At 39.5% G+C, this 15129-nt stretch overlaps 1 protein-coding gene across 4 annotated transcripts in view; it reads left to right on the top strand.

Moving 5' to 3' along the window:
- The window catches only part of LOC125031533 (mucin-5AC-like), a 31189-nt gene extending 16474 nt beyond the window's left edge, over window positions 1-14715 (top strand). The window contains exons 13-30 of one of the 4 annotated variants that reach the window (XM_047622423.1): window positions 1-715; window positions 910-1102; window positions 1287-1398; window positions 1506-1650; window positions 1807-1943; window positions 3019-3175; window positions 4876-5259; window positions 5369-5561; window positions 5867-5978; window positions 6086-6230; window positions 6495-6631; window positions 6965-7121; window positions 11255-11986; window positions 12107-12299; window positions 12666-12777; window positions 12885-13029; window positions 13291-13427; window positions 13761-14715. The exon at window positions 1-715 is cut by the window's left edge and continues 125 nt beyond it. In XM_047622423.1, coding sequence (XP_047478379.1) covers window positions 1-715; window positions 910-1102; window positions 1287-1398; window positions 1506-1650; window positions 1807-1943; window positions 3019-3175; window positions 4876-5259; window positions 5369-5561; window positions 5867-5978; window positions 6086-6230; window positions 6495-6631; window positions 6965-7121; window positions 11255-11986; window positions 12107-12299; window positions 12666-12777; window positions 12885-13029; window positions 13291-13427; window positions 13761-13940 — 4086 coding nt within the window. In that variant the 3' untranslated portion in view covers window positions 13941-14715. Of the gene's footprint in view, window positions 716-909; window positions 1103-1286; window positions 1399-1505; window positions 1651-1806; window positions 1944-3018; window positions 3176-4872; window positions 5260-5368; window positions 5562-5866; window positions 5979-6085; window positions 6231-6494; window positions 6632-6964; window positions 7122-11254; window positions 11987-12106; window positions 12300-12665; window positions 12778-12884; window positions 13030-13290; window positions 13428-13760 lie in introns of all 4 variants that reach the window. The other 3 variants (XM_047622415.1, XM_047622430.1, XM_047622437.1) reach the window with 3 other exon arrangements.
- The last annotated feature ends 414 nt before the right edge of the window (window positions 14716-15129 follow it).

Raw genomic sequence — 15129 nt, 5'->3', positions numbered from 1 at the left:
AGACGCCGTAGACGCAGAAATCTCAGTCTGCTGCAGGAATTGTTCACTGCACTAACTAACTTGGGCAGCATTATGTTAAGCAGGGACGTCCAGAGAATTAACTCCCTATCAAGCGAACTGGCAGCTCTCAGAAGCAGACTTGTTGTATTCACTGCAGAAGTTGCTGCAGGTGCATCAGGACTCGATGTACCAGCGTTGTTGGGCAGTGTTGGAAGTGCTAAGCAAACGGCTCAAAATGTCACTGAGGTGGCTCGGCAAGAACTAGCAGTTCTTGAGGATGCAATTCAAATTATTGTTGTGGAATTTGAAAACAGCGGTAGCACCGTCCCACCTTTGCCATCTCTTGAGCCTGAACCTACTATCAAGCCAACTGCATCTCCCACAACTCCACCTCCTACATCTCCACCTGCTACAAACCCACCTTTAACAACGCCACCTGCTACAGCTTCACCGTTAACAACTCCACCCCCAACAACTCCGCCTCCAACAACTCCACCCCCAACAACTCCACCTCCAACAACTCCACCTCCAACAACTCCACCTTCAACAACTCCACCTTCAACAACTATACCTCCAACAACTCCACCTTCAACAACTATACCTCCAACAACTCCACCTTCAACAACTCTACCTCCAACAACTCCACCTCCAACATCTATACTTCCTACAAATTCAACAGAAGCGACGGCATGTTCCGTAACAAGAAAATATTGCGGTAATATTTTGAATGTGTAGAATATTTCCGATATATATGTGTGTGAATATATGTTTATATGTATTCTTTCTTTCTTTCTTTTTCTTTTCTTTTTCAGATAAATTCTGCCATGCATCATTTATTGTTATAAATGCACTAGTAATGACATGAGAAGCAGGTAAACCGAATTAAATATACACTTCAAATCTTACCAGAGGACTGCGGCGTGGCAACTGTCAGTGTTGCCGACTCGAGGATCGTTGGCGGCGCAGACGCATCGTCCGGGGAATTCCCTTGGCAAGTCGGACTCGCTACCGAATTTCCGAGTGGGGGGAGTGCGTGTGGGGGATCTCTTATCAAGGATAATTGGGTCCTGTCGGCTGCCCACTGCTTCTTTGATGACAATGGGTGAGGCTGTGTGTATGTGTGTGTGTAAGAGTGTGAGCGTATGCGTGCACGAGCGCGTTTTCAACTGACTGCTTATGTGATGATATTTATTACATTTCAACTTACCAAAGCCCGACTGTTTCAGAATTAATAACTGGAAATGTTTCAGGAATTAGTTCAACCGATCATTGTCCGAACATTTCAGAGATGCGGCGACCTCAGTGGTGGTTCAGTACGGATCAATAAATCTTGCAACTGCAAAAGAAGTCACAGCAGTGAGATACATTACACATGAGAATTACGATGCCTCGTCTTTCGTAAGTCATATCACAGTCAGTTTCTTTCTCCATAAGGTGATGCACACTGATGGTAATAATCAATGTGTAGTTAACAATTTGCTGTCACTTGATGTGATCTGTTCCAGCTGCATGACATTGCTCTGGTTGAGCTTCCCCAAGCTCTCGACTACGCGAACGACCCCAACGTTCAACCAATATGCCTGGGAGAGGAGGAGGACTATAACTTCGGAGGCAAAGTGGTAGCGACAGGATGGGGCTATCTCAGTTTTGGTAAGGCGAATTTTTTCTATATAACCATAAGAGACGAGTATATAGGTGAAAAGAATGAATTTTGTCCTATACAGACCACATCCCTTCAGAATGAACAAAATATGTTTTTTATATCTAGATTTTATATATTTATTGGGGGATTCACTATTCTTATAGACACAAAGGAAGACCCAGAGATCCTCCAGGAAGTGATGCTGGACCTGATCACGACAGAGCAGTGTAAGACGATGGAGGACCTTCCTTCGGACACCTCCGTTATCTGTGCTCTCACTCCTAGCAAGGACACGTGTTCGGTAAGCTCCAATGCTCTCTTTTTTGCTGACAGGTTTTCCAGCATCCTTTAGTCTAAAAGCGTTTAAAGGAAGGTTGTGCCTCTCTCGGTTGGACTTATACGCGAGAATGGCACTGTTTAGAGACAAGCCTGGATAAATGTACCCTAAAATTCAAGCCTTTAACACTGGAAGCATCTATATCCACATATATAGATACACACATGTGTGTGTGTGTGTGTGTGTGTGTGTGTGTGTGTGTGTGTGTGTGTGTGTGTACATGTATACATATACATATATATACATATATAAATTTAGATATACATGTGTGTATATTTATGTATTGATATATATATATAGATAGATAGATAGAGAGAGAGAGAGAGGCGGGGGGAAACATATATCTCTCTATACATATATAGATATATAGTACATAGTGTGTGTGTTATAAATATATGAACATACATATATGCATGTGTATATATATTTATAAATATATATATATATATATATATACATTCATACTGTAAATATATATGTGTGTGCGTGTGTGTCGGTATGTGTATATATATACATACACATATATATGTATGTATGTGTTTGTGTATAGAGTATGTGTATATATATACATATATGTGTATATACATATACATATACATATATGTGTATATACATATACATATGTGTATATACATATACCTATACATATATGTGTATATACATATACATATACATACATGTGTATATACATATACATATACATATGTGTGTATATACATATACATGTGTGTATATAATATATATGTATATATGTGCATATATACATCAGATGCATGCACACACACACAGCAAACACACACACACACACATATATATACGCATATAGATACTCATAAGTGCTGTATTCATGATTGTTTCAAGTTCCTGAAGTAGCAGATACTTCACGAATACAGCGATCAATATTTCAATATTCAATATTTTCGTCAGATCCGACTGTTGGGGCCTTCTTAGAGCATGTTGAGTCTTGTCCTTAATTCTTTACCTCAGCCTGGAGATATACCGTAACGCAGTGTATCCCTTCTTCCACCCTCCCCTCTAGGGTGATAGCGGCGGCCCCCTCTTCACCCAGCTGTGCGACGGCCGATGGGCGCAGCTGGGGATAGTCAGCTACGGCTTTGAGTGCGCCCGACCCTCGAAACCCGGAGTGTACACCAAAGTGTCTGCTTATTTCGACTGGATTGAGACCAACTCTGGTGGTACGACTTGCTGATTACTTTTGAAATTTTGATGTGCCACGTTGTACATAAATATATATATATATATATATATATATATATATATATATATATACTAAACCATCACCTTAGTGATACATCATGCACATACTAAAACGGTTTTTAACCATGGTCCATGGTCCATAGTTACATTATATATATCTGCAGTATACATTCATATATATGTATGTATATATACAAAGTCACCAACAAGCAACAAACTGGGCTATCTTGACCGCCAACTCACACTTTACCATCAATCCCCCGTTCACTGTCTGCACGTTCAGATTGGGATTTTTGATGCACCAGAATTGCACGAAGCTTGTGTCTTGCATTCGTGACGATTTTCGGCTTTTTCTCATTATCAATTTAGTCCGTGTTCTTTCAGAAGATTTGAATCTGCTCAATATATTTGCATATATTTACTTCTTGTTAATGTGCTTACACACTGAAGTAGATAAGACAAAACCGGTAACCAAGACGTCCTGAACTCTTTGTTTCAGAATCAGCATTTCAGTCAGCTGTTTCTTTGTGTATTATCTATTTATTTTTATATTTATTGGGGGTGGGGGCTTGTGGTGACTGAACAGTGTTTGTATGTATATGTATATATATACACTTTGCTTATATATATATATATATATATATATATATATATATATATATATATACATACATAAAAATATATAGACATGTATATCTGTGTGTCTGTTTGCGTGTGTATATGGGTATATATACATATATATACACATATGTGTGTATGCATACTTATATATATGTATGTATATATATAATATATATAGTATGTATGAGGCTCCATACGACCCGCTGGTTACCGTTGACAGTTTTCTTACTCAACTGTCTCTATGATCTTAAAAAAAAATCCTTTTTCCAAATTGTTTCCAAATTGCGCTTCACCGTTTCGCGCTGCGCTGAGTTGAAAAGAGTGAATACGAAATTTTGTGTTTTTCGTTATGATTAGATTCAAAGGTAATTCATGTGTAATTGGCTTTTTAACTTTCAATAAAATAGTCGTGATACTTAGTTCTTTTTTTGGTCCGGCCACCTATTAAAATGCAAAAGTTCTGTTGTGTGCGAGTCGGTTGCGTATGCTGTAAATGGACAATCATAAACAGCAAGGAAGAAATATACGCACAATTCAGGACATGCACATCCATAACGTACGACAGAAGATGCATATATGTGCTCAAGGACATTTATACATAAGGGGATGCAGATATACGCTTATATATGTATATATAAACATGTATATATACATACATAATTCACATATACAGAATATTTATTCATATATATGTATGTATATATCTATATACATATAAATATAAATATATATTTATAGAGATACATGTGGGTGTATATATATTATACATACGGTGTATTCACTCATATGTACATATATATGTATATACATCATATGTGTACATAAATAAATAGATAATATATATACATAGATATATATGTATATATGAATAAATATGTAAAAATACGTTTATATATATAGACATATATAGAAGATACATATATATATGTATATAATATATATATATAATATATATACGTAAATATATATGTACAAAATATATATATATATATACATATATATGTTTGTATATATATGGAAAAGCGTATATGTTTCATCACAACTTCAACGGCAGAAGTATCAACTGCTGCAACACCGAGAACCTCCCCTGCAGTACTTACAATTTCAATGGCGATTCCAACAACTACAGCGCCTCCACCTGTGGTATCTACAACAGCACCTCCGATAACGTCTACAATACCTACAACCGCTATATCACCAGTAACATCTGTAGCACCTATAAAAACGTCTACAGTAGCAACAGCCTTTGCTGAGCCTACATCTACTACAACTGCAACCTCGGCAACGCCTGCGCCAACCTCTACAGAACCTTCATCCCTTCAAACATCTACAGAAATTTCAACAGATTCAAGCTCTGTAATATTTATAGAAAATTCATCAGTAACTACAACAACCATGACAGAAAGCTCAAGCTCATGTTTCTTGACAAGAACATATTACGGTAATAATCTCAGCACAGGTTTTCTTGTCATATAGACCCTGAAATATACCATTAATCATCGGGACAATAGTTTGAACCAGTGTTTACTAATTCTTCGACATCTTACCAGAGGACTGCGGTGTGGCACCTGTCAATGTTGCCAGCTCGAGGATCGTTGGCGGCGCTGACGCATCGTCCGGGGAATTCCCTTGGCAAGTCGGACTCAAGATCGAATTTCTGAGTGAGGGAAATGCGTGTGGGGGATCTCTTATCAAGAGCAATTGGGTCCTGTCGGCTGCCCACTGCTTCTTTGATAATAATGGGTGAGGTTGAGGCATTTTTGTGAAATACAGAAAAAGACATGAAAGTTTCTTTTATCCATATTTCTGGTTGTGAATAAGAGATTACTGCAAGCGCAATGTTTTCAGAAGTTAGCAACCCTGGAGTAAATGACAGTTTAACCGCAGTTCGTGAGAAATGACAAGCCAAAACAGAGCAGCGGGCAGGCACACAACACACACTGGACGGGAAAAGGATATAATGTGAGGCAATCATACTTCATGATAACTGGAAATGTTTCAGGCTGGTACCTGAAATAGTTCAACCGATCATAGTCCAAACATTTCAGAGATGCGGCGACCTCAGTGGTGGTTCAGTACGGATCAATAAATCTTGCAACTGCAAAAGAAGTACCAGCAGTCAGATATATTACACATGAGAATTACGATGCCTCGTCTGCCGTAAGTCACGTTATAGTCAGTTTCTTTCTCCATAAGGTGACGCACACTGATGGTAATGGTCCATGTACAGTTAACAATTTTCTTTCATTTGATGTGAACTATCCCAGTTGCATGACATCGCTTTGGTTGAGCTTCCCCAAGTTCTCGACTACGCGAATGACCCCAACGTTCAACCAATATGCCTGGGAGAGGAGGAGGACTATAACTTCGGAGGCAAAGTGGTAGCGACAGGATGGGGCTATCTCAGTTATGGTAAGTACAGTTTCACAACAGAAAGTTAGATGTAGAAACACCACTACCACCATCACACAATAAGAGACCTTTCAAAGTGGGCGAGTGCATATAACCTTCCATCTCATCAATATAGCAATAATAAGGTGAGCACACGCAAAATACTTGTGTATTAATCACTCGCCACATAGGATCAAACTCCCAAAGCCAGCGCTCAGCCACTTTTGTCCTTGAGCCATAGAGCACACATAACCTCACCAATGGCCACTATTATTTTCGCAACAGATACGATGGAAACCCCAGAGATCCTTCAGGAGGTGATGCTGGACTTGATCACGACAGAGGACTGTAAAACGATGGAGACCCTTCCTTCGGACACCTCCGTCATCTGCGCCCTCACCACAAACAAGGACACATGTTCGGTAATGTCTCCTGTTTTTATATTATTTATCTCCAAATATACATTTGGTCGTCTTTAATATCCTCATCCACCAGTTTCTGATCCTGATATTTATCAGGATCAACACCATTTTCTCAGAACCCTATGAATAGTGCCGAAAATGTTTTGTACTCGGTTGTTTAAGAGTTTTTATTTCTAGCTCAATGATGCTTCCAGAATCAACAATAATCCTTACATTTTCGGGAGATATTCCTTGGCTCCGACCGTTGGGACCCGAAAAAAGTTTTTTGAATCCGGCCCAAAGTTCCATATCTCAGCCCTGTGACTTACTGTAACCTTCCTCCCCTCCCCCTAGGGAGACAGTGGCGGCCCCCTCTTCACCCAGCTGTGCGACGGCCGGTGGGCGCAGCTAGGGATAGTCAGCTACGGCTTTGAGTGCGCCCGACCCTCGAAACCCGGAGTGTACACCAAAGTGTCTGCTTATTTCGACTGGATCGAGACCAACTCTGGCGGTACAAACTATTGATTAATTTAGCTATAACGAGGCATGTGTGTTTTGTGTCTGTACGTGTTTGTGAATCATTGTGTTTAAGTTAAGTTTGTGTTCATATGTAATTACGTTGCCTCTGTTTTTTGTGTCGCGACCATTATTTCGTTTTATGTGTCAACTGTATTTACTGTGTGTGCAGATTTACAACCAAGCATCTCTCTCTCTCTCTCTCTCTCTCTCTCTCTCTCTCTCTCTCTCTCTCTCTCTCTCTCTCTCTCTCTCTCTCTCTCTCTCCTCATCAACCATCAATATCTCTGAGCGACGTCATCGAAGATTTTCTTTAGAATTATATATTGCTACGAGTGTAACCGTGATCATGAGGCCCTTAGCTTAATTGGTTGTAGCTGTAGAAATGAAAGCTTTCTTCTTTCCCTTACATATTTCCTCTTGCTATCCTTTGGTTATACACACACTCAAACACACATGCACATACATACTTCAGAACTAATTCATGCTTCGTCTTCGTCTGTTAAGATCCGTTGCAGATTTCTGGTTGTTAAAACTTTTATCTAATTCGTGCTTATTTTTCTTACCTCCTCAGCCTGAGAAAACCATGATCTGTCGCTACATTTTGAGGTATAATGTAGGCTACTCTAAACTCTAGATCTACATCCCTAGGCCAAAATATACCCATGCTATTATTAGTAACAAAACTTTTTTTTTATATAAATCCTAACTTGTATGTGATATCCACTGTCTACTTTTGTTACGGAGATATGTTCTTCTGACAAGAGGAATATGGATGATGGATGATATACTTTAGATTTTTTTATTTCTTCTTGCGAGTAATATAAGTGCTTGTAAAAGTGTTATATGGTTGTTATAAAGAACTACCGGGAAATAATATCAGTTTAAGTTTTTTTATCTCAAATTTTAATTTGGTAAAATTCTACGAGGTTATACAGGTGCGTTTCATAAAGATTGATTTCTCTGTTCTCATTCTTATCAAGAAATGACCAATAGTATCGATTTAGTGTATTGATTTTTTCTAAATAAAAAAAGGGAGATCACTTAGAACTGAACAAACACATCTCATAACATTTTCAAGAAGATGGAAATGCAAACAACTTCATATCCCATGTCAACATCTTGATTTACAGAGGCAGTATCTGACTGGAGACATACCAAAACCAAAAAGTGTGTAGACATAGCATTTTATTTCATAAACAAAAAATTGTATCCCGTTGACAAGAGTGCTTAAAAGTTCGGTTGTAAAACGTTAGTTATCATTTCAGAAAAAAAAAAAAATAATAAGTTCATAGGTAATTAATGATAGTCTTAGTTAAATAAATAAAGTTCCTTCGTCCAAAAAATAATTGCAATACAAATAGAGATGCAAGATCCTGCTTTAATGAACCTTATATTTGATAGAAAGACGACGTCACGACCTAGCCTCCCTAATCATATAAAGTTCATTTATCCAAATAATAACAATTCAAATAACAGACGGAAACAATCAGCTTTAATGAGCCTTACATTTGCAAAACATAATTGAACACTTCAATCTGGTTTTGAATGTTGTTTAAATGTCCACTTGTTGTTACCGACCAAAATAAAACGAGCGGGCGTCTTCGCCGGGCAGCGCGATGGCGGCTAAATTAGGGTGCGCCCGATGATGCTAGTAGCATGTGATAAGCAAGGGGCCTAGCATTACCAAGAAAACATTGTATAGCATGATATTTGCTTTGTGCATAAAGGAAAAGAAGAGAATATGGCCCAAAGATTGACTCCATGAAATATGTTGATGAAAGCCACACAACAATACTTCTGGAACTACCAACATGGGCATGAGCAAGAAGATTTCAGAAAAGATTTAAGAATGAGCACTTATTATATGTTACTAGCAAAGGTGGTGCCATATAATATGAAAAAATACAAACATGCGAAACAGTTGAACAGCAAAAGCTCGAACCACCAGACACCGCTTGGTAATTTCGTTCATCGGGCGCTCGGGCAATTTGAAGTATGCCCGTCAAATGTGCCCGTTAATGAGCATGGCCGGCAATCAGGCCCACTCGTCTGGACAGGACTTTAGCAATACTACTGACTTGGTAAGATTATTGCTATTGTTTCGAAATGAAGGTGCATATTAACGATGAAGATGATATTATTAATAACAGTAACAATAATGCCCCCACAAGTTAGGCCTGTGATTAAATATATCAAGTTTAAGTTTAATATTGTAGCCTGTAAAATTCTAAGCACAGTACACACACAAAAAAAATATTTGCAGTTTGAGACCAACGCCAGGTATAACCTTCTGGCAATTTAGTAATAAGCTTGTTACATGGTCAAGAGATGTGGCATTTTCAGGCTTAGCCTTTTTACCTGGGGCTATAAACTGCCTTAGCCCAACTTTTACCCTGGGCATAAAACGTCCTAGCCTAACCTAGGCGGGGGGGATACATTGGGTTGTTACACCGGAGTACCTTCTGTGCCTTACTAGAGGGGTTTTCGCACGAGTGTTTATTTATTGAACATTTTCTTCTCCTTCAAATCTAAGGTCATTAGCGGCGTATTCAAAATACAGCGATAAGGTGATGGTTGGGGCGAAGCCCCTAGTAAGGAAGTTTTTTTGTTTGTTTTTTTTGATTCTCAGAACGGTTCATGATTAAAACAAATAAATGTGCCATACCAAAGGTCATATAGCATTACGATACAGTATTGCAGCGAAAAGAGTAAAAATGAGTTATCAGTTAGGATAAGAAGACATAAGACGGGGATGAAGAACAGAAGAAAAAGCTGAGGCCCAAGGTAGGGGTGATCCCATACATCGGGCCTCAATCCCCGTTTCCTAAGCCTCCCACCCCCCCACCCCCACCTCCTCCTGATCAGGGGATTGGAGGGGAAAGTCGGCGGTAACTTCCACTTTTCCACTTCCCTCAACTTTCGCGTCGGCATAACCCCTTTGGCCGGATGTAAAAGCAGACGATGTGCATCGTTCGGAATCGTCGAAGCAGGAATGACAGGGAAGAGTTCGCTAAGGAAAAATACTCAACTGCACAAATGATGATAATCAAATATATTTCAATTAATTTGATTCTTCAAAAAGAGATATTGTGATTTATATCTCTATATTCATTAATTTTACTAATTATTTTCACACGGAAATTCATTTGTGAGTAACCGTGACGATATCATTGCCTTTGCCTTCCGAGTTCCTCCATGAAGCCTGCCTGTATTTTTCCTCCAAAGAAAGTTTTTGCAGCATATTATAATACACACTTTTAATATTTGTTTTTCTGCAACGACGAACGAACCCACATAAGTTATTTTCGTAATCGTTGAGCCACCATTTCTACAGCATGTGGCAAAATAACCTGCGAGGAGGGTCACGCGGAATAACTAAAAGAGGAACTTCGAGTGGTGGAACATGTTACAAACTGGTTGTAGAAAAAGCGCCCATGTGACCACCCATTTAGTTCGCCATTTGTAAGTTGTACGAAATGAGGACAAATTCATGACTCTGACAAGCAGATATATTAGTAATCAATGGTCGACTGCTCCCTTCATTTTGAAAGACCAAATTCAAACGTGAAATTTGCATATTATCCCTTACTGGGTAAGTATGCTTTTTTATTTTTTTATTTTTATTTTTCAAAAGAAGTGTCCGTTATTAGTGAACCTTATATATTAGCGGTATAAAAAGCTTGTATAAAAAGTATATGTCAGATATTTTACAGGAGTGTATGTTTCCAGGGAGAAAAAGTTTTATATAAGATTTAGTGAAAGGTTTATACAAGTGAAAGCACTTCTTGATTGCAGTGAAATGGAAATGAGAACATAAAAAAAAACAATGTACTACGTTTACTTCCGCCACATACATTTGTAATCTTTTTACATTACATATTATATATTCATATATTTGTGCTCCAAATATTTTACTTAAAGAAGTGAAAACTGATGATATATTTTCCATTAAATCTTATGGTAAAGTAACATTCTTTACGATTGCAAAGAAATCTTCAAAGTAACCTATATATGCTTATACTTATATACCGTAAATATGACCAGGTTTAGATATCAGTAAATCGATAGATATCAATATATCTTCAGTAGAATGAAACGTTGCATTATCAAAAGCATTTTCAACAGAATCAAGTTCTGCAACACCCACAGGGGATTCAACAGAATCAAGTTCTGCAACACCCACAGGGGATTCAACAGAATTAAGCTCTGCAACACCCACAGGAGATTCAACAGAGGCAAATTCTGCAACACCCACAAGAAATTCAACAGAATCAAGTTCTGCAACACCCACAGGAGATTCAACTGAATCAAGCTTTGCAACACCCACAAGAGTATCAACAGAATCAAGCTTTGCGACACCAACAGGAGATTTAACGGAATCAAGTTCTGCAACACCCACAGGGAATTCAACAGAAACAAGCTCTGCAGCACCCACAGGAGATTCAACTGAATCAACCTCTGCAACACCGACAGGAGATTCAACAGAATCAAGCTCTGCAACACCTACAGGAGATTCAACAGAATCAAGTTCTGCAACACCCACAGGGGATTCAACAGAATCAAGCTCTTTAACACCCACAGGAGATTCAACAGAATCAAGTTCTGCAACACCCACAGAGGATTCAACAGAATCTAGCTCTGTAACACCCACAGGAGATTCAACAGAATCAAGCTCTGCAACACCCACAGGAGATTCAACAGAATCAAGCTTTGTAATACCCACAGGAGATTCAACAGAATCAAGCTCTGCAACACCCACAGGAGATTCAACAGAATATAGCTCTGCAACACCCACAGATTCAACTACAGTCATAACAGAAAGTTCAAGCACATGTTCTTTGACAAGGAAATACTGCGGTAATAATCTTGACACAGGTTTTCTTGTCGTATATATCTTGCCATGTAAAATCAGTCACTGGTGCACTTGCTTGAATCAGTAATTACCAGTGCTCACTGCTTCACTTCATCTTTTACCAGAGGATTGCGGTGTGGCATCTGTCAGTGTTGCCAGCTCGAGGATCGTTGGCGGCGCTGACGCATCGTCCGGGGAATTCCCTTGGCAAGTCGGGCTCAAGACTGAATTTCTGAGTGGGGGAAGTGCGTGTGGAGGATCTCTTATCAAGAACAATTGGGTCCTGTCGGCTGCCCACTGCTTCTTTGATGACAATGGGTGAGGTTGAGGCTTTTTTTTTATATGACCTCGGCTGTACTAATCTTCCCGTGTCTTACATCCCAAAACATATCTCTTACCCTGAAACACACATAAAAAACAGAAAAATTTCCCTTACACATATTTCTGGTAATTATTAAAATTACTGCAAGGATAACCTTTTCAAAAGTTAGCAGCCCTGGAGTAAATGACAGTTTACCCGCAGTTCGTGAGAAATGATAAGCCAAAACAGAACAGCGGGCAGATACACAACATACACTGGACGGGAAAAGGATATAATGTGAGGCAATTATACTTCATAATAACTGGAAATGTTTCAGGCTCGCACCTGAATTAGTTCAACCGATCATTGTCCGAACATTTCAGAGATGCGGCGACCTCAGTGGTGGTTCAGTACGGATCAATAAATCTTGCAACTGCAAAAGAAGTCACAGCAGTCAGATACATCACACATGATAATTACGATGCCTCGTCTTTCGTAAGTCTTATCACAGTCAGTTTCTTTCTCTATACGGTGATGCACACTGATCGTAATGATCAAAGCACAGTTAACAATTTTCTGTCATTTGATGTGAACTATTCCAGTTGCATGACATAGCTTTGGTTGAGCTTCCCCAAGTTCTCGACTACGCGAATGACCCCAACGTTCAACCAATATGCCTGGGAGAGGAGGAGGACTATAACTTCGGAGGCAAAGTGGTAGCGACAGGATGGGGCTATCTCAGTTATGGTAAGTACAGTTTCACAACAGAAAGTTAGATGTAGAAACACTACCACCATCACACAATAAGAGACCTTTCAAAGTGGGCGAGTGCATATAGCCTTCCATCTCATCAATATAGCAATGATAAGGTGAGCACACGCAGAATGCTTTTGTATTAATCACTCGCTACATAGGATCAAACTCCCAAAGCCAGCGATCAGCCACTTTTGTCCTTGAGCCATGGAGCACACATAACCTCACCAATGGCCACTATTATTTTCGCAACAGATACAATGGAAACCCCAGAGATCCTTCAGGAGGTGATGCTGGACTTGATCACGACAGAGGACTGTAAAACGATGGAGACCCTTCCTTCGGACACCTCCGTCATCTGCGCCCTCACCACAAACAAGGACACATGTTCGGTAATGTCTCCTGTTTTTATATTATTTATCTCCAAATATACATTTGGTCGTCTTTAATATCCTCATCCACCAGTTTCTGATCCTGATATTTATCAGGATCAACACCATTTTCTCAGAACCCTATGAATAGTGCCGAAAATGTTTTGTACTCGGTTGTTTAAGAGTTTTTATTTCTAGCTCAATGATGCTTACAGAATCAACAATAATCCTTACATTTTCGGGAGATATTCCTTGGCTCCGACCGTTGGGACCCGAAAAAAGTTTTTTGAATCCGGCCCAAAGTTCCATATCTCAGCCCTGTGACTTACTGTAACCTTCCTCCCCTCCCCCTAGGGAGACAGTGGCGGCCCCCTCTTCACCCAGCTGTGCGACGGCCGGTGGGCGCAGCTGGGGATAGTCAGCTACGGCTTTGAGTGCGCCCGACCCTCGAAACCCGGAGTGTACACCAAAGTGTCTGCTTATTTCGACTGGATCGAGACCAACTCTGGCGGTACAAACTGTTCATTAATATAGCTACAGCGGTGTACGTGTGTGATTAGATGTTTATGTGTGTGTGTGTGTGTGTGTGTGTGTGCATGCATGCACTGCTGTACCTGAATTAAACATGATGTTCACTGGCATTATGCTTTGGTGTATTGGATAATGTTTTGCCGCTTCCCTCGAAGTAGATCTCGCTGAAATTGCCGATGCAAATTCTAGTTTAAAAAAAATAATAAATGAAATAAAATCAATTGCCTCTCTGTAGCTTTTTCTTTTACTTTCCTGAAAACCCACTTTGAGATAGCAATATTATTTACCACTTTCATATGATGCCTGTGCTGTACGCTTGTCTCGCGATATTGCTATCTCTCCCCATCTCTCTCCCCTCTATACCGTGTACATAAGCACGTATGGGCCCACGAGGCTGCTCTTGCCACGTGGCTGGAAGTCCAGAAAAGAACCACCGAGCCAGTTGGCGTCCCCAAGCTGGTGGCGTACCCACGCTCGCGTCTCGCTATATATAAATGGCCAAGGATGACCCAAATTTAGAAGGCCCGGGCGAAGCTAGAACTTCGCAAATCATTCCAAGCCAACCGACCCAGAGAGAGCAGAGACAGAGCAGAGTCAGTGCCCAGCGCTCGTCAAGATAGGCCGCCCCCGGCCTACGGCTTCAGGGCGGGAGGGCTCAGGTCACTTCCGCCCCGCAGGGCTGACCGCGAACTTCCTGCACTCCGCGCTTACCCAAGACTTGTCTCGTGTGTTCTATATCTGTGTTGCTTGTACTCTTCAGAATTAAAGACTAAGCCATCGTACCCTATTACTACTCCTGCATAACGAATGTATAAAGGTGTTCTAAATATCCTTTAACAAAGTCCCTCTCTATATGTATACATTTTAAATATATGAATATATGTGTTTGTATATGTGTGTGGATGTGTAGTATGCGTGTATATGTATATCAAACACACACATATATGTGTGTTTGTATATATATATATATGTGTGTGTGTGTGTGTGGATGTGTATGTATGTGTCTATATGTATACAAACATATATATAAATATATATGTGTGTGTGTGCATATATATATATATATATATATATATATGTGTAGAAAAAACATTTATATACATATATAGATATATACGTATGTGTGTATATATATAAGTACACACACAAATATATATATATATATATATATAAGTACATATATATGTACTTG

The sequence above is a fragment of the Penaeus chinensis genome, chromosome 2, assembly GCF_019202785.1.
Source record: "Penaeus chinensis breed Huanghai No. 1 chromosome 2, ASM1920278v2, whole genome shotgun sequence".
NCBI lineage: Eukaryota > Metazoa > Arthropoda > Malacostraca > Decapoda > Penaeidae > Penaeus > Penaeus chinensis.
Note: the sequence above shows the minus strand (reverse complement) of the source record. Positions and strands in the feature narration are given on the sequence as shown.